General features: G+C 50.8%; 1 protein-coding gene across 1 annotated transcript in view; it reads left to right on the top strand.

Moving 5' to 3' along the window:
• Positions 1 to 21769, top strand: part of DPYSL4 (dihydropyrimidinase like 4) — a 58002-nt gene extending 36233 nt beyond the window's left edge. The window contains 2 exon segments of the mRNA XM_036734993.1: positions 19898 to 20069; positions 20487 to 21769. Coding sequence (XP_036590888.1) covers positions 19898 to 20069; positions 20487 to 20578 — 264 coding nt within the window. The 3' untranslated portion in view covers positions 20579 to 21769.
• Positions 21770 to 26360: the final 4591 nt, after the last annotated feature.

Genomic DNA, 26360 nt, shown 5'->3' with positions numbered 1-26360 from the left:
AAGGAAGCAAGGTCTCCAGTGCTCACTTCTCAATGGGATCTCCCCCAGTCTGTAGGACCCCAACCAGGGCTGCTGTGGGAAGGCATGTAAGTGTGCCCTGTCCTTGGTGTTTTTTCTAAAAGGAAGGAGTCACTGCCAGACTCCCTGACTGCCCCCTCCTCCCTCCAACAAAAACAAAAACTGCAAATTTGGGCTGGCATTGAGAGAGCAAGACTGTGGCTTGGTTGACGTATAAATCTTCCCTTTGACATTTGACCTCTGTGCTAGGAGTTCAGTACTCCCCTCCATTCTCCCTCTCTCTAAAATTCCCCAGCCATGGAGCTCTCGAGCACTTTGCCGATTCCCCTCCCCTCCTTCCAGTCAGCCTTCTGTAGTTCCGTGACAACAATCATAGGAAGGCCCTTCTTGGGCCACCTTTCAAACCAGGGTTATTGGAAAGATAAAGGGCAAAGGAAGTTTCAAAGACTGACTTAGGTTTAATATACGGTAAAGAGTCCTAAAAGTCAGAGCCATATTAAATTAGAATGGAGGCGAGGGTAGGGTTCTCACTCATTGGGGAAGACAGCATGGCCATTTGAGTAGGAGTGGAGGGGGATAGCTTATCATGGCAGTCTCTGAGGGCTTGGCCACCCATTTTTCTTCAAATTAGAGACTGTTGGAATATAGTCTCTTACCCAGTTTCCTACGTTCATCCCTTTCTCCCTCCCTCCCTTCTCTCTCTCTCCCTCTCTCTTTCTCTCTCTCCCCTCCCTCCTTCCCTCTACCTTTCTTTCACCCCCTGTGAAAAGGCTTCCCTACCCCTTGTTTTTAATCATCACCATTAGGCATCTGTCTCTGCAAATGTCCTTCTATCACTGGTTCTTTAGATGGAATATCCCAAGAGAAGGCTATGGCACTTGGTGGGTGAGGGGCACCCAGCATTGTGTTCCTTTCTCTGATTTCCCCCCTCTTTTGGGTGACTTTCCACTTCTAATCCCCAACTGCATCCTACCTTGGCCTTTGCCTCTTCCTCCTCCCCAGGACTGAGAGCCCAGCAATGGGCCCAGGGGGAAGGTGGAGACCACACTCACAAGCCTCCTCTCTCCACTTTCCCAGGGAAAAGGGCCTTTGGGCAGTACTTGGGCCATCCCAAGCCCCCACTGCCCTGCCCCAGCCTGCCCTCCCATCACTGTGCCCTGTTCCACAATCCTCTTTCCCTCTCTTCATCAAAACCAATCACTAACTTTCCTCAAGGTTGTGAACTCTTCAGCTTCATGGGGCTGGTCTCACCTAGGGGTGGAGAAGCAAGGGCTGTGATTTTACACCAAGGCAGCAGTAATGAGCATTCCTCCCTTCCAGGTTCTCCCATCCAGTAGAACCCACCTGGCTTTCCCCTCGTTATGCTTCTAGGAATGGAGGTTCATAGTAACCCACCCATGTCCCTAGTGGTTAGAACTAACTTTCCTCATACCATCTTCAGGTAGGTCTTTGAGATGTGATCTTGGGTTCTCAAAGGCTAATCCAGGAGAAAGCAACAGCTGGGAGATTCCTACATGCCCCTGAGGCTTATGGTGCTCCTGGGGCTACTGCCCAAGGACCAGCTTAGTCTAGGGCAGCTCATCAGGAGTACTAGGTGGGCCCCTGTGTGAGGGAGGCTGAGCCCTTCACAATCCAGCATTCCAAGGAAATGGGGGAGGGAGGCATGTGTCAGAACCAGAGCCATGCCAAGGGAGAGTCTTTGTGTGAATGAAGGAGTCTCTCTAAACCTTTGGGCTGGGGCCTGCAGTATGGGTCTTTGGTATGTGGGGGATGTGCCATTTGGGCACACTGGGGAGACAGAAGCTTTCCAAAGGGTGGGAGGGGGATCCTGGGAAAGTCTATGTAGAGAAAATCAGGCATCCCTCAAAGCCCATGCTTTCAGGAATATGGAAGCTTTGGGAGCCCAGTACAGACCCAGGGGACAGACCCCCATGAGGGAGAGGCATTGATCTTCTGACTCAGAATTGCTACTTGTAGCAATGGGGGAAATTGAGGAGTGCAGAGGAGGAGGGAGTGGACAGTGGAGATGGGAGTACAATGCTGACTGGGTTTTGATCCAGGAATCTTAAGAGTTGAGGCTCTGGGAGCTAAGACAAGATGGATGCTACTGGGTTTCCATCCTCACTTTCTCACTCAGCTGGAGAGGAGGGTGAGGGAGATAAAGGCACGGGAGGGACAGAGACAGAGATAGGAAGACAGATGAACAGAGACCCGCCCCCCGCCAAAGGCCAATGAACAGTGAGAGAGGTCTAAGAAGTGTCAGGACTTTCAGAAGGAAAGAAACTGAAGTCTAAAATCCTCAGAGAGGCCCGTGGGCTTCCTCACTCCCTAGGCTGTGAGCAGTGCCCATCCACACCTCTCTTCAGAAGGTCTGGGCAGGCTTTGGGAGCTGGCTCCAGTAGCAATGACCCTCTTGGGGCATCCCAAGCATTGTATCCCTGGGAACCTTGCCCTCTGTGGGCTCTGTTCCCTCTGTCCTTCACCACTGGGGTGGGAGAGTTCAAGAGAGGAAAGAAGAGAAATGGAAGCCATGGGAGGTTTGGGACAGGTATGAGAGAGATGCCCATGGTCATCTGGTCCCAGGCTATCTGCCATCAGTGTGAGGTCTCTGGGGACCTGACATGGCCTCCTTGAAGCCACCAACACTGGCCCATCATCCTGATGACTTTTCTAACGGGAGGAGGTGACCCCATCTGGAAACCTTCCGGCTACCCAATGGTGTGTGCCCCCCTTCTTCTCCGAGTTCTATTGCCTGTCTCCTCCCTTGGCCTCCAGCCCACCTCACCCCTCCCTCCAAGCTGTGGTCAGGGTCCAATTTAACTTTGTTTCCCTCCCCCATCTCCTCTTTCTGACTTTCACCTCTATCCTGAGCCCAGACGACCTGGGTTCACTGACACATTTGACTGGATCATATTGGGCTGGTAACAGCTTTATGCATTGGGTTTCCCAATCATATTTGCAGGCCACAGAACAAAGACTGGAAGTTTCAGAGACCATTTTAGGCTTGATGTAAGGAAAACCTTCCTCACCCTTTTAGTCTTTAATGCCTCCCCCTCCCAACCCAGAATCCTTGCACTCCATCTGGAGGTCAGGAGGTCACTTGCCATGTTTAAGGGCATATCTTCTCCCCGAGCATGGCTGATGCCTCCCCTGAAAGCATGCCCTGCATTGCACTGCAGACACACATCCACAGCCGTCAGATCGTAGGCACTTCTCCCTCATTTTGCATGCTCATTCTGTCCCTGCTCACTTCTCATTCCCTGCTGAATCTATCCAAGTCAGCCTGGACAGGAGAGCACCTCATTGCCTGACCATCCCCACATTAGTGCCCACTCTTGCATTCAGGGCCCCAGCATTTTCACCCCCTCCCCTCCCCCACCTTTCCTTTTATCCTATACATCCTAGGGCTGCTGCTTAATGAACAAAGAACTTGGGAATGGCTGCTAACAGTTTCACTGGTTCTCCTTTGCCCTGGTATTTAAAAAAAAAAAACGAGAGCTAGGGAAATACAGTGGGCTGGTCTTAGAAGAGGCAGTTCCTCAAATAGGAGGTCTTTGGGGAAAAACCAAGTGGCTACTTGTGGGTGCCATTGTATGGAGTAAGCCCCATCTCCATCAAGGTCAGGCTGAACAAGATGGCCTCTGAGGTCATGTCAAGCCTGAGATTCTTCAATTCTGAGACTCTTAGATGCAGATCTCTTCACCTTGAGGAATGAAGCTTTCAAGGTGGCTTTTGGCCATCAATAACATGGCATTGGGTGTTTGCAAGCAGAGGACCCACCCAAGGCCACCACTTAGCAGGCTGCCCCCAAAGTGAGCCAGCCTCAGCTGCCCTTTACTTTATCATGTGCAGGATTGGTGGTGGCTCTATGAACCTATGCCCTGTGTGTTGAGGAGTGTGGCACATACATGTCTGACTCCAGCAGACACAAGATAGAGAACAGCTTCCTCTGACCTTGGCAGCCCTGGCAGCTCCTGCCAATATGGAGCCTCCTCTGGGCACAGCATGCCTTTATGTCCCCTCTCCCTTCCATCTCTTTGTTTACCATCTCCTACAGGAATCCTGTCCTGAATGGGTCATCTGTCTCTTTGCCAGGGATACCTTCTGTTTTGGTTTCTGTGAGAAAACATGGTTCTGTAGGTTAGGGACAAACCGCAAGTATCTCTATCAACCTGTACTTTTACATAAGCTTGAAAGGAAGAAAAGAAGAAAGGAAAGGCCATCTCTCTGCTCCCTATTCATTTCTCCCTTATTGGCCTCTTTCTTTTGTTTAGCCTAACCACCTTTCTCCCCAACCTTGCCTTCACACTTGTAAACCATTCCATGAAGAAGGAGGAAGAAAAGCAGGATCTATCCCTGACACTCTCCCCACTCCCTTATCGTAGGTCTCCTCCCACCTACCTCAGTGCCAACCCCCCCAAACCAGGAAGGCAGGGTCCTGTGCCAGATGCCCCCTCCCTGATGCAGCCACATGCTTCAGAAGTACATCTGTGACTTCTCTTGAAGACTATGCTCATTGGCTGTGGTAATAAAGGAAGCATGAACTCAAGCATGGCCCACCAAGGCTGCAGGGTTCTAAGGGAGCAGAATGCCAAGGCCAGACTGCCTCAGCTGTGAAAGGGCCACACTGCCTGAGGCCAGCCTGCTCAGGAACAGAAGTTGGACCATGGAGTGATGAATCCTTGGGCAACAGTAACACACAATATACAAAGAAAGGGAGGGGGTATGGAAGTCACTCCACCAGAGGATAGCAAGGAGACACAGCTTCTGAGTCCAGCAGAGATTGGGGCAGGATTCCTGAGCTCTAGCCCTGGGAGGCCCCTTGGTGGGGGGAGTGATCATTTTCTTTGGGGCTCTGGCAGATGGGGGGAGGGGGTTTTGAGACCTTCCATGAGGCTCTGAGAGTGCATAGGCAGGCCTAAGGACCAAGCCTAGATTAAGGGTCCAAGTTTGGGAGACCCTAGAGGAAAGGGTCTGTGGCAGCTTTCCACTAGGGCCAGGGCAGGGGCCTGAAACCCAGAAGGAAGGGTCTTCAGGAAGGATTCAGAGCCCTGAGGAGTGAGCTTTGTGTAAGGTGAGCTGGGGATCCCAAGGCAACAGAAACAGAGAGCTCCTTTGGTCCTGGCCTTGAAGGCCCAGGGCTGGACCTCATGGCCATCATCTTCTGTCTCTAGGTCTTTCTTTCTCTCACCTTGAGCCCTCTTTGCTTCATGTCTTAGGATGGCCTGGGGCCTTTGCTTATTTCTAATGAGGTGACACCATCTGAGGAGCACTGTCTGCACAGCACTAAAGTGCTATGTAAATGGAAGCCATCATTGTTTTCCAGAGGGAGGAGGAGGAGAAGGAGGATGGAAAGGAGGAGGAGAGGGAAGAAGGAAGAAGAGGAGGAGGAGGAGGAGGAGAAGCATTTCATCCCTCCTCTCTCCAGGACTGAGACTTGGGCAATGGGCCCAAGAGGAAGGTGGAGACCACATTCCCAAGCCTCCTCTTTCCACTTTCCCAGGGAAAAGGGCCTTTGGGTAGTCCTTGGGCCATCCCAAGCCCTCACTGCCCTGCCCTGCCCTGCCCCAGCCTGCCCTCCCATCACTGTGCCCTGCTCCACAATCCTCTTTCCCTCTCTTCATCAAAACCAATCACTAACTTTCCTCAAGGTTGTGAACTCTTCAGCTTCATGGGGCTGGTCTCACCTAGGGGTGGAGAAGCAAGGGCTGTGATTTTACACCAAGGCAGCAGTAATGAGCATTCCTCCCTCCCTTCCAGGTTCTCCCACCCAGTAGAACCCACCTGGCTTTCCCCTCGTTATGCTTCTAGGAATGGAGGTTCATAGTAACCCACCCATGTCCCTAGTGGTTAGAACTTCCACTAACTTTCCTCATACCATCTTCAGGTAGGTCTTTGAGATGTGATCTTGGGTTCTCAAAGGCTAATCCAGGAGAAAGCAACAGCTGGGAGATTCCCACATGCCCCTGAGGCTTATGGTGCTCCTGGGACAACCTGGGGCTACTGCCCAAGGACCAACTTAGTCCAGGGCAGCTCATCAGGAGTACTAGGTGGGCCCCTGTGTGAGGGAGGCTGAGCCCCTGGTAATCCAGCATTCCAAGGAAATGGGGGAGGGAGGCATGTGTCAGAACCAGAGCCATGCCAAGGGAGAGTCTTTGTGTGAATGAAGGAGTCTCTCTAAACCTTTGGGCTGGGGCCTGCAGTATGGGTCTTTGGTATGTGAGGGCCATTTGGGCACATTGGGGAGACAGCTTTCCAAAGGCCAGCCCTGAAGGTGGGAGGGGGATCTTGGGAAAGTCTGTGTAGAGAAAATCAGGATTCTGGAAGCCCAGGCTTTGGAGACTAAATGCTGGTAATCCTCTGCAGACTGGACAATGCTGAGGAGAGGGGAGTATACAGAGGGGATGGAGGCACCATGCTGCCTAGGTTTTTGAACCTGTAATCACCGAGTGGGGGTCCTTGGAGGTCAGGCAGGATGGACACCCCTTGGTGTCCATCTTTGCTTTCTCAACTGGAGAAGGGCATGGACAGAGAGAGAGAACAGAAGTGAGCAGAAACTCAAAGAGACCAAGACCCAAGAAAGGGCAATGGCCAGTGAGAGGCCTGAGGAGTGTCAGGATTTTCAGAAGGAAAGAAACTGAAGTCTAAAATCCTCAGAGAGGCCTACGGTCTTGCTCAGTGCCTGTCCACACCTCTCTTCAAGAGGTCTGGGAAGGCTTTGGGGACTGGCTCCAGCAGCAGTGGTCCCTTGAATAGGGTAGGACCTAAGCATTCTGTCCCTGGGAGAAGAGCCCAGCAGTGTTATCTATCCATGTCCTCTGTGGCCTCCACTCCCACTGTCCCCCATCAGTGGGATGGGAGAGTTCAAGAGAAGAAAGGAAGGAGAGAAATAGGGGCCTAAGGAGGTTTGGGACAGGTTGTGAGACAATGCCCCAAGTACGGTCCATGGCAGTGGCCCAGACTATTGGCCACAATCTGGAGGTCTCCAAGCACTTCCTTGAAGTCTCTCCTTGAGGGCACCCAAGGGTTTATGTGAGGGTACCTAAACCTGGTATCTTTCCAAAAGAAATTCCCCTCCAACCCTGATGTAGGCTGGCATCATGGGCATTGTCCCAGCTGCACGTCAGCCCTGCCTCTGTAAGGGTCCCAGTTCACCCTACCACACTCCTGACATGGGCAAAGTGGTGACCAGATACAATGTAATTCTGGTCCCCTCCCATCTCCCCTTTCTGCCTTTTACCTCCATCCTAGGGCCAAATCCCAGGCAACCTGGGATGACTGATCAATATATATTGGGGGATCCTGGCACAGTGGCAGCCTTCCCAATCTCATCTGAAGGACAAAGAGCAAAGGATGTAGGCTGCAGAGGCAGTTATAGTTTTGATGTAAGGAAAACCTTCCTCACCATCAGTGGCCCTAAAGTGGATGATCTGGGCTCTGGAGGATTGACAGGGAAGACCTCATTTCCATGACTTCTTGGCTGGGAGGGAGGCATTGACTCTTGGTTGAGAAGAAGCAGGGGCACCATTCTAGGGAACCTTCCTATCTGCAGAGGGGCCTCAATGGGCCCCCCAGCTGACCAGCATTCTCTGTTTTTGGACATCAGTAATTCAGGAATTTGTTTTGTTTGACTCTGCATATTCCTATAACATGGGGATGAAAGAAGCAAGGAGACAAAATTCAAAACTGAAAATAAAATGAAATTTAAAATGTGTTTTTGAAAAAGAAATAACAAGATGTGTTCAGAATACCATGATTTCACAAGTTTGGCTGGAGTCCAGATTGCACTGGGTCAGTTGGGAGAGATAAGGCCACAAAGGTAGGTTAGGGCTAGTTTGTAGAGGGACTGGCCTTGGTCTTCAGTGGGCAAACACTGGGTGGGAAGAGAGAGGATGGCACAGGACAGTGATGTCATGAGATCTGAGGTTCTCAGGATGAAACGTGATGGCAGTGAGGTGGTATACTTGGAAGTTTAGGGTCACAGACTTAAGTGGCTGATGCCAAGGATAGCTGGGAGGCAATCCATAGGAGATCCAGGCTTCATCTAAGCTGATGGGGTGAGGGGTGAGTGGAACATCCCAACCAGAGTCCCTACAGAGGCTACTCTTAGGATCATGGTGGACACAGGGAAGCATCAAGGAAGGAAACCCTTGTTGGGTGACGGACCAGGAATGCTTGTGGTGTTTGGCGTGAGCCATTGCCCCACTACCTACCCACAGTTTTGAAGCTTGGGATAGGAAGTTCCATTTTCCCATTTTACAGACTGAGTTCCTGCTCTGAGTCTAAGGGTGAACTGCTATCAAGTCTGGCATCTGAACTTCCATCTCTACCTTCCCTGGGTCTGTCTTGCCTTTGTTCTAGATTAATGGCCAATGTTGCCTTGGTTCCTTCTCTTTTGTCACTTGAGTTGAGAATGATAAGTCAGCCACCCATCATCTCCTTCCACAATGTTGTTTTCGTTACTTCTCACTGCCATTTTTCTTGTCATTTTTAGTTCTCACACCTTAGGGTTGTTAAGCCTCCTAGAAGCCCAGCCCAGCCATGTACAAATGTCAGGTATCTTGGAAGACTTTCATCTTCATAGCTTTCAGGTTTTTAGAGCCGGGCTGTAATAGTAATCTCTCCATTTGGACAATGTTGTAATGAAATGGATTGCCCTTGAGAAAGTCATTTCACTTAATTTTTTTTCCTCACCAACTATTAATGATGTTAGGTAGAATGTAGCTACATGTTGAACTCTTTGTGGAATGTTTTCCATCAGGGTTGCCTCCAGTATGCTTGGCACCCAGGCAGACTCCCCCATGCTTGCCATTTTCTGTGCTTCCTCTGTCACCACTTCAATCCTCCCTGGAAGCTCTTGGTGAGCACCTGTCAAAAAAACACAAGAGCAGCCATGTCCTTGGCCAAAGATCTGGAATTTCCTTCCACCTTTAGCTGGCATATCCCTCTCAGAGATACAACATCCCAGAGGATGAGAGTTAGTTTTTGTTTTGTTGATGGGTTCCCCAATACCTGGCACAGAACCTTGTATACGACAATTGCTTTGAAGTGCTCTGGGAATGGAGAAACGCCTCTTTCCTTCCTAAACATCCATTCCTCTTCATTCTTTTTTCTTTGCTTATCCACTTTCTTTCCCCACCTACCTCACTTTGTTTTAATTCCTTCCAGGCTTTAAGGGTCCTAAATAGGCCTATAAATAAGGGGAAAGATGGAGGGAAGATTTATTTCATACCTTCCTATTTCTCCTTCTAAGTCTTTAAGTGGCCTCATCCCTCCAGAGTGCTGACTGCCCGCTGGCTGAACTTCTTCTCTACCCCGAAGTCATTAGGGCAGTGCTTAATGGCAGCCTATCCTCCCCAAAACATCAGAGCTGCAGAATTTACTCTCCCCTCCCTCACCAAATGGATTACATGGTTTTCTTACAACCTGTCCTCCTTTTCCAGCTCACCAAAGCTATTACAAATAGGTTTTAGGAGAAATTTCTTTTCATTTGCCGTGAACATGTAAATGACTAATTCCTCCCGGACTGAACTTTTCAAGAAATGGAGATTCTTATGGAAACAAGTTTCTAGTAGAATGAATCTCTGTGAATTCTTCAGGTCCTACTTGACCTGGCCCTGGGGTGTGCCATGGGGTTCTCATAAAACCTTTCAGAAGAGTGCAATCTCAGGCATGGCCCACCAAGGCTGCAGGGTTCTATGGGAGCAGGATGCCAAGGCCAGACTGCCTCAGCTGTCAAAGGGCCATACTGCCTGAGGCCAGCCTGCTCAGGAACAGAAGTTGAACCATTGGGCAACAGTAACACACAATATACAAAGAAAGAGAGGGGGTGTGGAAATCACTCCACCAGAGGTTAGCCAGGAGACACAGCTTCTGAGTCCAGCAGAGACTGGGGCAGGATGCCTGGGCTCTAGCCCTGGGAGGCTCCTTGGCGGGGGGAGTGATAATTTTCTCTGGGACTCTGGCAGATGGGGGAAGAGGGTTTTGAGACCTTCCATGAGGCTCTGAGAGTGCATAGGCAGGCCTAAGGACCAAGCCTAGATTAAGGGTCCAAGTTTGGGGGACCCCAGAGGAAAGGGTCTGTGGCAGCTTTCCACTAGGGCCAGGGCAGGGGCCTGAAACCCAGCAGGAAGGGTCTTCAGGAGGGATTCAGAGCCCTGAGGAGTGAGCTTTGTGTAAGGTGAGCTGGGGATCCCAAGGCAACAGAAACAGAGAGCTCCTTTGGTCCTGGCCTTGAAGGCCCAGGGCTGGACCTCATGGCCATCATCTTCTGTCTCTAGGTCTTTCTTTCTCTCACCTTGAGCCCTCTTTGCTTCACATCTTAGGATGGCCTGGGACCTTTTCTTATTTCTAATGAGGTGACACCATCTGAGGAGCACTGTCTGTACAGCACTAAAGTGCCATGTAAATGGAAGCCATCATTGTTTTCCATAGGGGGGAGGAGGAGGAGGAGGAGAGGTGAGGAGGAGGAAGAGGAGGAGAGGGGAGGAGGAAGAAGAAGAAGAGGAGAAGCATTTCATTCCTCCTTTCCTCAGGCCTGAGAGCCCAGCAATGGGCCCAGGGGGAAGGTGGAGACCACACTCCCAAACCTCCTTTTTCCACTTTCCCAGGTAAAAAGAACTTTGGGCAGTCCTTGGGCCATCCCAAGCCCTCACTGCCCTGCCCTGCCCTGCCCCAGCCTGCCCTCCCATCACTGTGCCCTGTTCCACAATCCTCTTTCCCTCTCTTCATCAAAACCAATCACTAACTTTCCTCAAGGTTGTGAACTCTTCAGCTTCATGGGGCTGGTCTCACCTAGGGGTGGAGAAGCAAGGGCTGTGATTTTACACCAAGGCAGCAGTAATGAGCATTCCTCCCTCCCTTCCAGGTTCTCCCACCCAGTAGAACCCACCTGGCTTTCCCCTCGTTATGCTTCTAGGAATGGAGGTTCATAGTAACCCACCCATGTCCCTAGTGGTTAGAACTACCACTGACTTTTCTCATACCATCTTCAGGTAGGTCTTTGAGATGTGGTCTTGGGCTCTCAAAGGCTAATCCAGGAGAAAGCAACAGCTGGGAGGCTCCTACATGCCCCTGAGGCTTATGGTGCTCCTGGGGCTACTGCCCAAGGACCAGCTTAGTCTAGGGCAGCTCATCAGGAGCACACAGGCCCCTGTGTGAGGGAGGCTGAGCCCTTCACAATCCAGCATTCCAAGGAAATGGGGGAGGGAGGCATGTGTCAGAACCAGAGCCATGCCAAGGGAGAGTCTTTGTGTGAATGAAGGAGTCTCTCTAAACCTCTGGGCTGGGGCTTGCAGCATGGGTCTTTGGTATGTGGGGGATGTGCCATTTGGGCACACTGGGGAGACAGAAGCTTTCCAAAGGCCAGCCCTGAAGGTGGGAGGGGGATCCTGGGAAAGTCTGTGTAGAGGAAGTCAGCATCTCTGGAAGCTCAGGCTTTGGGGACTAAATGCTCCTGATTCTCTAATTCATACTTGCTCTCAGTAGCAATGGGCAACATTAGGGAGGGCTGAGGCAGGTGTGGGGGAGAATACTGAGGGGATGGGGGATGAATTGTTGAGGTGTAGGGATGCTTAGGACCCCAAAATTCCAACATACCACACTGGGTCCTACCTGAATCAATTAGATCCAAGCCTTTTTCTCAGCCAAAGAAAGAGTTTATTGAAGATTCGCCATATTGGGTATACTCTTAAGGAATCTGAGCCTTTGTGAAGCTTGTGTTGCCAAGCAGGCCTGACCAATCAGAGCCATGTTGAATCTGAGCACCTTCATGGAAGCAAAATGGATCTTATGTGCAGAAAGACTGTGGGAGGGATCTAGACAGTGGCCAAGTAGTCTGGGGTGATGGGAGTTGAGTTTTAGGGAGGATCTTGATGGGACTGGGGTGAGGTTAGATTCCAGGAACCAAGAGAATAGGATTAAGGGCGGGAAGTAGCTGAAGGCTCCCTGAAAATAAGGACAATGGAGGGCTAGGCTAGGTAAGGGTCACCGAGATTTGGGCCCAGAGATAATGGAAGGCTTATGGCCTTAGGCAAACACCAGATAAGGTCGGAAGATTCAAGGAGAGTTCAAGGGTGTTTCCAGAGCCTATACCCCATCAGAGTGTTCTCTAGGTTATTTTAACTGGAAATCATAAGAGTTGGGGTCCTTGGATTTAAGGCAAGATGAATGCTCCCTAGTCTCCATCCTTGCTTTCTCAAATGGCAAACAGGATGAAGGCATGGACAGAGAGAAAAACAGAGACAGAGACAAGAAAAGGCAATGGGTAGTGAGAGACCTGAGAAGTGTCAGGACTTTCTGAAAGGAAAGAAACTGAAGTCACAAGTCTTCAGAATGGCCTGTGGAGTCCCTGAAGCCATGAGATGTGAGGAGCACTCAGTGTCTGGGCCCATCCACACTGGTCTTGGAGAGCTCTAGGTAGGTTCAATTGAAAGGCAGTACAAGGGAGTTCTGGGGGGTTGGGAAGTTAGGGAGGAAGGAGCCTATGCACCTGAGGAAGGGCAAGGTGCATCCAGGAGCCTAGGTTCCCCATAGGTATGTTGGAGCACCTGCTTGGTCCATAGTGGGCAGGCATTGGGTGTGATGAGACAACATGGACAGACTGAAGTTCTGAAGGGGACAAAGTGAGGTTGGACGGACCCTGGGAGCCATCCTGGGAGGAGGGGCAATGATGGAGTCCATTCCTTAGTTGGTAGTATTGATAGGGACCAATTGGTGAGCTGAAACCAAGATAGCATCCATCAGTGTGAGAACACTGGCAGAGAGAGATGAGGGACATCAATTGGCCCTGCAGCCATCTTTCATCTTCCTCTCTGGATGCATATGTGTTGTGTTCTACAGGGAGGAAACAAGATTCCTAAACAGAGGTGTTGGCTTCTCTTTGTGTGGTGCCCACAAGACCAAGCCCAGTGTGAGGGCTTCATCATGAGTGAGTCCCTGCATCTTTTCTTTTATCCCCTCCCTCTATCTTACCTTTCTGTCCTCTTTCCTGTCTTCTCTTTCAACCTAGGGCTTACTGGCCCAAGGAGATGCCTCAAGACCAATGCTAGCCTAAGGGCACCCCTAGGTATCCTCCCATCTCCCTTCCTCTTGGATCCACACATCTGCCCAGGTACCAGCATATGCTGGCTGCTTGGGGGCCTGTCTGCTGATTGGTGTTTATTTGCTCTGTTTATATAATGTATGTTTCAGGGTGCTGGCTTTTTCCCCTGAACTAAGTGAATGATATATGTATGTATGATTAAAGTCAGATTATAAACCCCTTAAAGTTACCTTCCTTAGAAAAGCAGATCAAAAGAACCTGTGCTGGCTGCTCTTGTTGGGTCTTACACTCCCACAGCAGCTGCTAGCCAAACTGTTACAGGCATAACCCCCCAAGGGAAATGCCCTTGGTTTCTCAAAGTCTATGGAAGTAGAGCACAGGTGTTAGCAATGACCCTCAAGCTGCCAAGGCTTCACGTAGGAACCCAGGGACTGGCTGGGTCAACTGTCCAAGGACCAGACTAGCTAAGTTTGGAGAGGCTCGCTCCTCCTCAGGGTCACAAGATTGTCCCTTACGTTTCTGAGGCCAAGCCAGAGCAAGGAGCTGAGTTGCCAAGGACTCCATCCTGTAGAGTAACCATTCCTTGGGGTGCCAATCCTAGGAGCCAATTCTCCTGAAAGAAGCCTGAGAAATGCATTGATTTGAGAAGACTACGTTCGAAGAAGTAGGCTTTCTTTCATCAAGGGACAAAGTTTGGGGAGCCTACAGCTTTCTACTTGGGATGGGCTGGAGGGCAGAGAACCCAACAGAATGTCTCAGACTGTGGTTTTTGATGGGTGGACATTGAGCCAGCTTTGGGATAAAGCAGCCAGGGTCTCCAAGGGGTGGTTGTGGAGAGCTGGCCAGGGTGAGGATCCTCATTCCTAGCTCTCTCTCTCTCTCTCTCTCTCTCTCTCTCCCTCCTCCCCCTCTTAGGTTCATATTTGCCTTTTCCCCTTGCTTCCACTCTCCCCCACCACTACCTCTTCCCTGTCTTTGCCTTAAGCGCATCAGGGCTGTGGCCCTTAGAAGAGGCCCCAGGAGGAAGGTTAGGATAGGCCAAGTTTGCCTTGCTAGTCTCTCTTCACTTGGAGGATACCCTCTTGGGCTGAGCAACCTTGGAGACCTGACCATTTTGCTGGAGCTAGCTTGCCGTCCCTCCTCTTCCTCAGCTGCTTTCCTTGGCCCTTGTGAGCTTTGGGAACAATGCCTGTTCCCCACCCCTATCCCCACCCCCAGGGTTTAGGAAAGAATCCAACTGATCACCCTGAGAGAGGGGCATGACAAGGAATCACCATTTAAGGAATGAAGATTTGTGTTACCCTCATTTTTATTTACCCTTCTGTGCCTCCTGGGGTGGTATTTCTGTTACTTCCTCTCCTACCATCTTCAGGGTCCTGCTTGGTGCCTTAGCTATGTCAGAGAAACAGTGAGCTAACAGCATTTGCTGTCCAAAGATGGGACCAGCCAAGTACAGGAGGCCATTGGTGATCAATTCTTTGGTCACGGACACTCTATGCTCCCAGGAAGCCCAGCTTGCTTTGGGTTGAGTACCTTCAGGTTGGGGTCTATGGGGGAGGGGAGAACGGTGGCTCCTGGGGCCTAGATGAGGGTTAAGTCCTGAACTGTGCCTCTCACCAGAAAATATTTACTGGGTCATGGGATTTACATGGATCTTGCCTTGGTCCCTGGCAAAGGAGCCAGAAACTCCCTAGGGGCCAACCCCATGAGTCAGGGAGAGGCCTGGGGAAAGTCTTAATGGTAGAGAATGAGGACAAGGTGGGGCAGAATGGCAGGGCAGGAAAACCCAAAGGGACCGGATTTTCTGAAAGTTGGAAGGCTTGATGGGCCCAGGGCAAGGATTGGGAGTAGACTTTTGCTTAGGCTGAGGAATAGAACAAAAGCCTCTCAGGGAGGATCTTGGAAGGAGGAATAGTCCCCTGGAAATGTTTCATTCCACTTGGTTATAAGTAGTAGAGATTTTTGGACAAATGGGAGAGCTAGAGGATGTTTGGAGGATCACTCTCTATGATAGATTTCCACACTGAAGCCATGGAAGTGTCCCAGGCAGGGTCTCCTGGTTTCAGAGCCTTCCCTCTTCACTTGAGGTTTGGAGAAGTGGATGGAGGCATGGAGGACAGAGAGAGAGAGAGAGAGAGAGAGGCTCAAGAAAGGTCAATGAACCAAGGCCTGGGGAGTATCAAGACTTTCAGAAGGAAAGAAACTGAAGACTAAAATCCTCAGAGAGGCCGGTGGGCTTCCTCACTCCCTAGGCTGTGAGCAGACTTTGGGGGCTGGCTTCAGCAGCAGTGGCCCCTTTGATAGGGTGGGACCTAAGCATTGTGTCCCTGGGAGCCTTGCCCTCTGTGGGCTAGGGAGATTTAGGACAAGCGTTCTTGACAGTGCCCCATGTATGGTCCATGGCAGTGGTCCAGGCTATTAGCAGTCACTGTGAGTTCTCCAAGCATCGGGGACTCCATGGTAGCCTGCCTGAGGCCACCAGAACTGCACTAGACACTCTGAAAAGGAGCCACCCTCTCTGGAAACCTTGTGCACACTAGCATTGTAGGCTCTGTCCGAGCTTGTGTATTGGGGATCCTTGAAGAGTTTGGCCTTTGTTTCCTTTGATTAATTCAGTGTCTTTGATTGAGTCTTACTAGGTGCTAAGCCTATGTGGGTGTGAATTGGTAATTAAGGTGGGGCTCCAGGTGGGGCCAATGAAGGGAGGTGCTAACACCAGAGCCAATAGTAAGAGCATAAGTTCTGGTCCCTAAGATGATGTTTGATGACGGCTAAAGAATGCATAAAAAGGGAAGACAGAGCTATTTGCTTAAGGCTCTCACTTCTGGAGTGGGGGGAGGGGTACTCTGGGCAGCCGCTCTAAGGTCCTTCCGGCTGAACTCAGATGTTGGTGGTTTTCTTGGTAACTATGAATTGTATTTGGTCTGTTTGTAATTTGTTTGTATTTGCTCTGAAGCTCGGGGTGATGGCTTTTCCCCCGAACTAAGCCAATGATATTTGTATGCTGGACTAAAGTGAGATTGTTAACCCCTTAACTCTAAAGAACCTGGGCTTGCAGCATTCTGTGACCTGGTTGTCATTGGTTTTTCACCCCCACAGCAGCTGCTAGCTGGACTGTTGGAACAGCTTGCCAGAGAGAATTCTGCCCGGCTGTGTGCATCTGGATCTCTTCCTTCCTTGGCCAACTTGTAACCGAGATCAAATGTAACTTGGTTACCCTCACACACCCCAGTTGCCTGAGCCACAGCTGGGGCTTCATGCTCTATCTGCCCTTCTCCTCAGCCCAGACAGCCTGTGTCGGCTGATGTGTCAGGCCGAATCATACTGAGGCATCCTGTCATGGGGTCAGCCCTCCCAATGGCATTTGCAGGAGAGCAAAGAATCAGGGTTGGAGAGACAATTTTAGGTTTGACATAAAGAAAATCTTCCTCGCCATCCAGGGCATCACAAGAGGGCCAGGCCGGCCTTGGGACCTGGCTTCCAACCTGCATTTGTGATTCTCCTCTAGGTTCAGCTTGAACCCTGTGGCTCCTTGCTTTGTTTTTTCCTGCCTCTCCAGAGATCCTTTAGCTTGGGTAGAGAATCAATTGTTCCGTAACCTTCAGGGACGAGAGACCATAGAGTGGGATGTGGTCATAGAAAATTAGAGGCTTGATGCCCTCCTGTTGCCAAGGAAATCCCAGTCACCCAGGGCTGATCTTTGTTCTACCTCCTCACACAAGAAGAGGCTTTATTGCACTGGAGTATGAATGACTAAGAGCCTCCTTTCACCCTTCTTGGGATGAAGAGTAACTTTAACCTTGAGCAATCAGCTTCTGATAGTTGTTTTAAAGTCTGTCTTCATTGTGTCCTCTTCAGAGCCCCCTTGGGAGGGTGCTCTTCTCCAAGCACAGTCCGTGATGGCTTCACCAGGTTGGGGCCAGGCTCCTGCCCAGGTGAGCAGTGGGCATCTGCTGGCCACAGCCACTGAGGGGATGGGGTGACTTCAATATGCCCCCACCCACCCTATTCTTTAAAGCACTGCTGGTGGGGAGAAGGACATAGGCATAGGGCACAGCTGCAGGGAGTGGGTAGAGGCCAAGCACTTAACACATTTCAAAGGGAAGCCACTGTTATTGTTGGCACCCCACTATGGCTATCCTGGGACAGAGAAGGAAATGTCAGCTCTGCACATCCCACAGTCCAACAAGGGGCATCAGGAACCAGGCTGATTCCCTCTGGCTTGTGGCTCAACCAGGCTCAGCTTTTCTTATTTCTCTGTGTTGGATCAAACCTTGGGCCTCCCGAATCACCCAGTATATGTACTCACACTCACAAACACCCTCATATTCATCCATACACTCACACGCATATATGGCTGCACATATATGTTTCCTCTCCCCTTCTTCATGCTTGCATAATAAAATCCATCATAAAATCCGATGAAAAGCACTTCCTCCCCTCCCCTCCCCTTTCCTCCCCTCTGCTCTCCTCTCCTCTCCTCCCCTGTCCTCTTCTCCCCTCTCCTTCCTTCCTGTCCTTTCCCTCCCCCTCTCCCCTCCCCTCCTCACCTTTTCTTTTTTCTCTTCTCCCCCTCTTCCCTTTTCCTTCCCCTCTGGGTGGCCCCTCTCTCAGTCATTCTGTACTTATGAACCTCCACATTATCTCCTTGAGACTTTGGCTGATATCATGAGTCTTCTGGAGCCTGGCCACAGTCACTCTCCATCCATAAGGCCAGCTGGCACTCTCTGAGCTTCTGCTCAGGCTTGACTGAGAGGTGAAGGAAAATGGGAGGCCAAAGTGACCTTTTGTTCTGAGTGACTTGTGGATGCCCAGAGGGAGGTTTGGTGGAATTTGGTCTGGGGTAGGATTGAGACATCATCTCTGGGGGCTTCTTTTCACTGAGCCCTCTGTATACCTCTGGATGCTTCTCTGTGCTATGGACAGGACTCCCTGGTCTCCCAGGTCATCCCATCAGAGCACACTCTCTGGCCAGTCCCATCACGCTGGAAGGGCTTTGAGGAAGGGCTTTTGACACTTTGAGCTGTTGACAGGAGTCTAAGAATCTGCTGGAAGCTCAGAGCTCCTCATTCTTGTGTTGGCCACAGGTTTTGAATTGTCTTAAGCCTAGCAGCTCTCAAAGACCATCTGCTAAAACATGAACTGGCTTCCTTCTACCCTGCTGGGGGAGAGAGCTCCCAGAATTGCCATCCTGAAAGCCCAGAAGTATCTTTGTTCAGGAGCTGAAAGAGGTGTCTGGTCTCTAGCTCCATATGCATCTCCCAGACAGGTCAGAGCCAGGGAGAGGCTTAGGGATCATGTACTCCAACCCTTTCCATTTACAGAAGGGGAAACAGGTGGCCCAGAGAGAAGAGGCTTGGCCAGACTCACACAGCGTATTTGGGTCCCCCACGTGCATCCCAGTTAATGCTCCTGTCTATGGTGTGGGCCCACAGACTGAGCTCCAGGGAGGGAGGGAGCCAGAGCTTTGAGCAGAAGCTGAGCTGGGGCAGGCCCACACAGCAAAGTCCCCAGTCACCACCCCCCCCCCCAGCTCTGAGTCCCATTATGGGAGGATAGCGGAGGCCTCCAATGTTCCATCACTTGATAACAGTGTTGGTCCTCTGTGAGAAGATGGTGTGCCAGCCCAGGAGAGGATAGGGCAGACTCCAGTGGTACAGAAGGAATCCTGGGCCTAGATCAGAGGCAATCTGCAAGGCCAGAGTCCAAGTCCTTTGGGGCCTAACAGGGCCAGGGGGAGGAAGTGGCAGGAGCAAGCTGTGATGTCTGTGTGATGCTGGATGCAGTGTTAGGCCTGGCCACGGACATGTGAGGGGCACCGGGCCTGCCTGCACAGCTCTAAGCAGCCTTGGCCAGTGCAGGCCCTAGGAGCCCAGCAAGTTCAGGAAGGACCTAGCATAGAACAACCAAGGACCGGGAGGGCAGAGGCCATCCCGGCACCACGAACAGGCTCCCTTCCCTGAGCCAGACAAGGGGAGTCTGGGGGAGCATTTTGGCTGTTCTCTCCAGAGCCCCATCCTCAGATCCGATCATATCCCTGTCTCCTAAGGTAATCCCTACGGCTCAGACTCAACTCCAGTTGAGTCAATGGGTGGACGGACTCTCCCTGATAAGGAGAAATCACTCATAGTGGAGCTCTGGGTCTCATGTGGGAACCTGGCACAGCAGGGCTGAAAAGTCTGGCCTGGGAATTAGCAGACCCAGCCCACCGCCCCTCCTCCAGCCCCCACCCAAGTGGGGGGGGGAATTCAGACAAGTCCTGACCTCTTCCTTGGCTTCAGAAGGAGAAGGAATGGGACCAGGTGGCTGTATCATTCCCTTCAACATTGGTTTGGGCTTTATTCCATTGATAATGATTAATTCGGGCTCAGTCAATGTTTGGGGAACCCCCACCCCAGCTTTTTGAGGGGGCACCAGGGAGTGGAGTGGGCCAGAGTGGGGACCTTGACCAGGGCTGCTCACATTTGGGGGATGCTGTCCCCACCTGGATTCTGGCTCAGCGGCTGTCACAAGACTGGCACCTTTTGGCCTCCCTGCTCAGGTCCCAGGCCCTTCTAATACGGGGCTCAAGTGGCTGGACGAGTTTATCATAGAGCTGCCAGCCATGCTCAATGGGTCCATGTACCTCTCAGAGATTGTAGGCACCCCCCACATGTGCATGCCCAAGAGAGGCAGCACTGGAGCCCCATTCCATGTGCTGCCCATCTCAGGGGCTCCAAACCCCAGAGGACAAGGGAGTGTGTGCTCTGACACTCTCCCAGCCAAGGCTCTGCTCTTACGTTCTCTCTGTCTCTGTCCTTTTCCCTTTCTCTTCTGCTCCTCCCTGCCCACCACTAGCTGGCTGAGATTCACGGTGTGCCAAGAGGGCTCTATGATGGACCCGTCCATGATGGGATTGTGACAGCCAAGTCAGCAGCCCCAACACCAGCCTCCAGAATTGCCTCCTGCCCTGGCAAAATCACAGTCCCACCCATCCGCAACCTGCACCAATCTGGATTTAGCCTGTCCGGTAAGTACCTGGGGAATGGGAAGGGAGACAGCCCTGGGGAGTCATCGGTGCCACCACTGGCTGACACTAGTGGGGGTATTGGTCACTGGGTGACAAATCCTGAAGGGCCAGGTCACCCTGGGGAGGGAGGTCCCAGTGGGTCTAAGTTCCTTCTTCCTCCACCTCCAGCATCCTAGAACCTTTTAGATGGTTGGTAGAAATCTGAGCCTGGGAGGATCCATGGTGGGTGCCCATGGGCAGGGGCACCTGGCCCTTTTGCCTCAGTGTGGCCAGTGACACAGAGCCCCAGGTATTTCGTAGAATGCTGTTTTCTGGCCAGCAGCTGGTCTCGTGGGACCCCATCAGCCCACACTCTGCCCATACAAAAACAAGGGCTCTCCCCTGGGAATTTGTGATCTGTTTTTTTTTCCCTGACAGGCTCTCAAGCTGATGACCACATCGCCAGGAGGCCAGCCCAGAAGATCATTGCCCCTCCAGGAGGACGGTCCAATATCACATCTCTGTCCTAGGGGGGCCCTTCCTGGCCCTCAGCACTTCTTCTTATTGGCTCCTACTAAACTTCTTCTGAAAAGGGACCTCCTTTGCCTCCATTGCCCCTCCCCCCAGTAGGCCTTCCTTTCTGAGCAGTCTGGGTCCCCTTGTAAGACACCACCCCAAGAGAAGGCAGGCCCAGGGGAGTTGGCACTGCCCACCCACAGCAGTGGGATGGGGGCATTCCCAGGTCCACAGGCTCCAGTTGCTGCCAGCTTCCTCCCACGCCCAGCCTCCTCCAAGGAAGAGAGTGGAGGCCAGAGAAGGCAGCTGGCTCAGAGTGCTAGACCCTCTCATTAGGCACAGACAGGGCAGGGTACCAAATGCTGAAGATGGCACTTGTCCAGTGCCCTTCCCTTCCCTTCAGCATCGACCAAGTGTCTGCCATGGGCCGGACCCCCGGGCTGAGCACAGAGACACAAAGACAAAACTGAAACACTCTTTACCCATAGGCAGCCCCTCCCCCATGGGACTTGTCCGGCCCCTGCAGGCTCCCTCTTCCTCCCCCCCCAGGGGGCCTGACCATAGGGTGCTTTCTAAGCTTGCCCACTGCCAGTTAGAGCAAGAAGAACTTCTGGCCAGGTCTCATTTTTACTGCTGTTGGTATTTCTTAGGGCTGCAATTATCAGTAATAACGGGCCTCGCTTTGCTGCCCGCCACTCACTGCCCTCTGTCCCTGGCCAGGACCTCTCCATCAGGGTCCTTAGCCATTCCCCTTCAGGAGCCTAGACTTTAAGAGGAAGCGGGCTTCAGCTCAGGCCTTTGCAATGACAACTGGCTTGTTTCACATTCCCAAGGACCAAACATTAGCCCAGTTCCAGGCAAATGTTAGGAACAATTAGATAACTAGTGTTTGCATTTGTTACAAAACTGGAATTTCCCTTGAGTTCTTTGGAAGCTGTGAAGTGACTGCGCCTTCTCCAGCATTCCACAACTGATGCTAGTGCTAGGACAGACCGTATGTTCCCTGATAATCAATGAATTTGGACCAGGTAGCTAAAAGTCCACCAGAAGTTGGGTTTCCTTAGCCTCCTTTCCCTATCTCTTGCATGGGACCTTTGGAAACACTGTGCCCCCCACCCTTCCCTGGTGCCCCACCTCCTTCCCTTCTCCTGTGCCCTAGGCCCTGAAAACAACCCCACTAATAAAGGTTCATTCAACCCCTCCCATCAGCTGGGTCTGCTTGGGCCCGTGAGTGGGGAAGGATGGGAGTCTGTCTGCACTTGGAGGAAGTCTCCCAGCGTGCCAGTGTCCATCTGTCCCCATCTGTGTGTGCACAGCAGGGTGAGGAGAGCACCTCCAGCCAGGCTGCCCAGCATAGCTTTGGGGTCTGCTGGGCCAGTCTGGCCTTCTCTCCCTTGGCTGTCCAGGTGCCCGTAATCTGAGCCTGAGAACAGAGCTTCTGGGTAGAGCATGAGAGGAAAGGTGCAGATCCGGCTTCTCTTGGTGGTGGCTTCGTCTCCCTTGCCCAGAGCATGTGTTCCGTACCACTGGGTCTTCTGGGCATAAATGTAAGGAGAGGAAAATGGGCATCATTTTCTCCCTGTTTTTCTAGGTCATCATTGCTTGCTGTAGCATAGTGGAATGTGGAGGCTTTGACCGTAACTTCCTAGGGTAGATGAACTGCCCTGTCCAAAGACACAGGAGACTCAGTCTTGGACTTTAAGGCTCCCCTCGCCCCCCCCCCCGCCTACTCAATTCCAGTGAGTTCTTTAGAAAGCTTGGAAGGTGGTCCTCCTTAAACAGGGGGGCCACAGGGTGGGTATAAGACCCGACACAGGGTAGACTTATTCCTTGCAGGGCTGTGGACTTTCTCTTTAGAGAGCCAACTTGAATGGAATAGGTGGCAAGAGAGGCCAATGGCTTCACCTCTATGCTGGGTTGGGTGGTGAGAGTGGGGTCAATGCTGATCCATGCCCACCCTGCCTTCTTGGGCAGCCTTTGCTAAATATCTTGGCTGGAAAACGGTCACTGCCTGATGGCCAGATCTTTGGTGATGAGTCCCTCTACACTTAGCTAGGCTGGGCCTTGGACAAGAAACACCCAGCCCACTGTGGGGCCTGTACTTGAAGCCTTTCAGGCCTGGTAGGACCTGCTTTAGCTCATGGCTCCACTGGCAAAGCTGGCAAGAACCCAGGGTCACCCCCAGGCCACGGGGGTGGGGGTGGGGGTCATGAGAGCTGGAGAAGACGAGTCAAAGCAAGCCAGCAGCTTTGGCATGACTGAACAGCACTAGCAGCCCAGGAATTCAAGGTTTATGGGACTCTTCCTCAGACTTTCAGCATAGGTTGAGAGCATGGCAACCCACCTAACTGCAGAGGAAATAATGCACTCTAGGGTCCATACCACCAGCTCAAGAAAAGACCTTCCTTGGAGACCTATACGCCTATGGACAGTGGTTTTATCAACCCAAAGCTTTCCATCCTCCCCACTTTGGGCCATGTCTTACCCATGCAAGACAGTTCTGGTTCACAGGGTGTAAGCAGGGCTAACTAGAGATCTCCCAGCAGAACATACAATTCAACAAGCGTTTATTAAGTGCCAACTATAAGCCAGCCTCTGTCCCTACTGTCTGCCCTTCAGGTGGGGAATATAAAAGCAGACCCAGGGATCCCAGTAGCCCTTTACCACCTTGTCCTCCACCCTCCCTGGCCCTAAAAATCATTCTTTTTCTGTGGTCTGACCACCATCTGATGATGAGGGCCTGGGCCAAAGCTTGGTCACCATCTTTCTCCTTCTGGAAGTCTTAGTATAGAAAAAAAACTATCATAGGAGCACAGATTCAGAGCTGGAAAGGATTGTAAAAAGCATCTGTGTAAGAGTCCCCAAATGGAGCGGGATAGAAAAGAAGTCCAAAGGCCAGTTAACACAAAAAAGGAAGACCTTGAATAAAAATGAGTGGCCTAGCATAGCCTTTTATAGCAAGTGGCATTCCCATTCAAAGCAGCCCCTAATTGCTATAGTCAAGATTGAGGTAGGGGCTTCTCCAATTGGGAAGGCTTTTTGCTGGAGTTTGTCTGCACTTTGCTTTGACAGCCTAACAGTGTGCAAGGAGGCCAAGTACTGAGCTCTACATCTTGATTACAGTTTGCCCCCAGCCCAGACCTGCTACCCCATCCTCTCTGACCTTCCTCTGGTCCTCTCCCTCATGTCACCCCTTTCCAACTGTCACCCTCAACAGCCCCCCTCAGAATGTTCCTGCCCTGCCCAGGGAGGGGGGGCCTTGTTCTAAACTGCCAAGACTCTTAAAGGACCCCCCCACACCCATCTCAACCTCCCCCTGCCCCTGCCCCTGACACCTGTCTCTGCCTGGGTTCTGACACAAATATCCATGACATATGATCCTAACCACCAAGGTTTAAAGAAAAAAGACTATAAAATTAGGGGTTTGTACCAGACTTCTCCCACCCAACACTTCCCCCAAATCCTTCCTTATGGGAGTGTCTGCATAATGTTCCTGAAGGGATAACAATGGTTAGTGAACATGTGGTGGTGATGGGCATCTCAACACTCGGGACCAGAGGATAGAACGAACTCAGAGAAATAGGTCCCATGGAAGGGAAGGACCTGGGTAACAACAGTCAAAAGAGAAACCTATGAGCACATGAAAAGGAAAACTCATGAGCACAAGGGGGAAGACTGGGAAGATGAAAATAAGGGAGAAAAGGGTGAATGGGAGTGACCTCAAAGAGCAAATTTGCATTGTTGCCATCCAGGATGGGGGTGCCCCAGCTGGTTTGGAAAGGTCTTGGCCATAAGCATGCCAGCTATGGTTTGGGGGATATGGTGGGGCAGATATCACATACATCCCACACCAAAAACAATACCACACATATATATACCACACACACACCACACACCCCCCACACACAAGCATATTTCCAATGACATTATAAATATTCATGTTGTCTCTCTCAATGAGAGTAAGGACTAGGGCTTTCCTTGTATTTTTATCACCAGGATCCAATGCCGCACCTGGCACTTAGTAGGCATTTAATAATTGTTTGTTGATTAAGTGCCTAGTAGGTACTAGGCATGATTTTAGTAATACAAGGACCAAAATGAAACTGTCCCTGCCCTTGAAAAGTTTACAGTCTAGCTAGGTGAGAAACATGTACAGAGATAAGTGAGGAGAATAGAGAAGTAGGCAGGTAAGAAAGAAGTAGGTAGGTAGGTAGGTAGGTAGATAGACAGACAGATAGATAGATAGATGATAGACACATAGAAGATAAATGGGTAGAGTTAGATAGAGACAAAGAGATAACTAGCTAGAGACAGGTATAGGGAGATAAATGGTTGATAGAAAGAGATGAAAGACAGATGGTAAATAAATGCATAGAAAAATGATATATGGATAGTTAGACCAATGTAGAGACAAAAGGTAGATAAAGCTAGATGGAGAGAGACAGAGATAGATGATATATGGATAGATAAAGTACATAGAGAGCAGATAATGGTGATGATGATGATGACAATAGGTAGATGACAGATGGATAGATCTGTGGGCTTAGCACAGTGCCTGAGGGCATGTATTAGGTGCTTAGTAAATGTTTATTGACTGATTGAGAGGAGAAGAGAGAGCTCATGATTAATGGATTTGACTTTTTCTGTAAAATATGAAGCAAGATTCTCAGCGGAGAGGGTGGAAGGGAGAGGGAGTCATGGAGGGATGAAAAGCTTTGGAGGAGTCACTTTGGAGGAGTCACTGTGGAGAGTGGGATAACGTGTTGATAAGGAGGTACAGGAGGATTGCCTAATAGTGGAGAAGGCCCAATTGATGTTGTGTAACACGAATTTGTAGTGGGCCCAGTCAGAAGGGTTTCATGACTCTTCCCACCTTTGGTCAGTAGCATGCATAGAGGAGTAAAGACAGCCAATAGTTGGAATGATCCAAGACAGGCTTGGCAGGGAGTAATCATCAATGTGAAAAGGGAGATAGGAATTCAAGAGTGAAAGACAGTGGAGAGTTGAATTGTTCACCAAGGGGTCCAGATGGGGGAAAAAGGAGAGGATGATGAGTACAGCAGAGATGGCCTGGGAGAAACTGAAAGGTCAAGGGATTGAAGGTCACAGTGCAAAGAGTAAGGTTTGTTATGGAAAGGCAAACAGCCAATAGATTGTGAGTAGATAAGGAGATGGCAGAATTCTTGAACACAGAAGTGGTACATTTGTGCTTGAAGGTGATATCAAGAATGTCATTATCTTTGTGATATCTATGGGAAGTGTGCAGGTTGAGAAATTGAGTGGTTAGGGTGTTTTAGAATCAATATGTGTGCTGAAGTCTCCTAGTATGAGGGCAGGAGTTGAGAAGGAGAGAAAATTGTAAGCCATCTACTGAATTCGTTGGGGAAGGAAGGAGACTGATCTGGGCATCTGTAAATAACAGCTGTCAGGATTTTGCTTGGGAAGTAAATATAAATACCATGAACTTTGAAGGAGAGGTTACTGAGTGATGGAAGTAGGAGAAGTAGAGGAAGAATCTAGAAGTGTCAATGTAAAGCAAGGGATATTACAGTTCCCTCTCCTCAACCATTGAGCTGAGAAGAACAAGTAAGGGTATAGTCAGCACTGGAAAGGGTGGCCAGAAAGATACATCATCTGGGGAGAGCCAGCTTTCAGGAAGAGCTGGTAGATGGAAAGGGAAGAGGAATAGATTTTGGATAAAGGAAAGTTTGTCACCTATGGAACAAGCATTCCAGAGAGGGCAGTGGAAGAGAAGGCTAGTGTTTGACTGGAACTTTAGGGTAGGAGGGTTGAGGG

The sequence above is a fragment of the Trichosurus vulpecula genome, chromosome 8, assembly GCF_011100635.1.
Source record: "Trichosurus vulpecula isolate mTriVul1 chromosome 8, mTriVul1.pri, whole genome shotgun sequence".
Lineage (NCBI taxonomy): Eukaryota > Metazoa > Chordata > Mammalia > Diprotodontia > Phalangeridae > Trichosurus > Trichosurus vulpecula.
The sequence above is the reverse complement of the archived record's forward strand: the minus strand, read 5'-3'. Positions and strand labels throughout refer to the sequence as shown.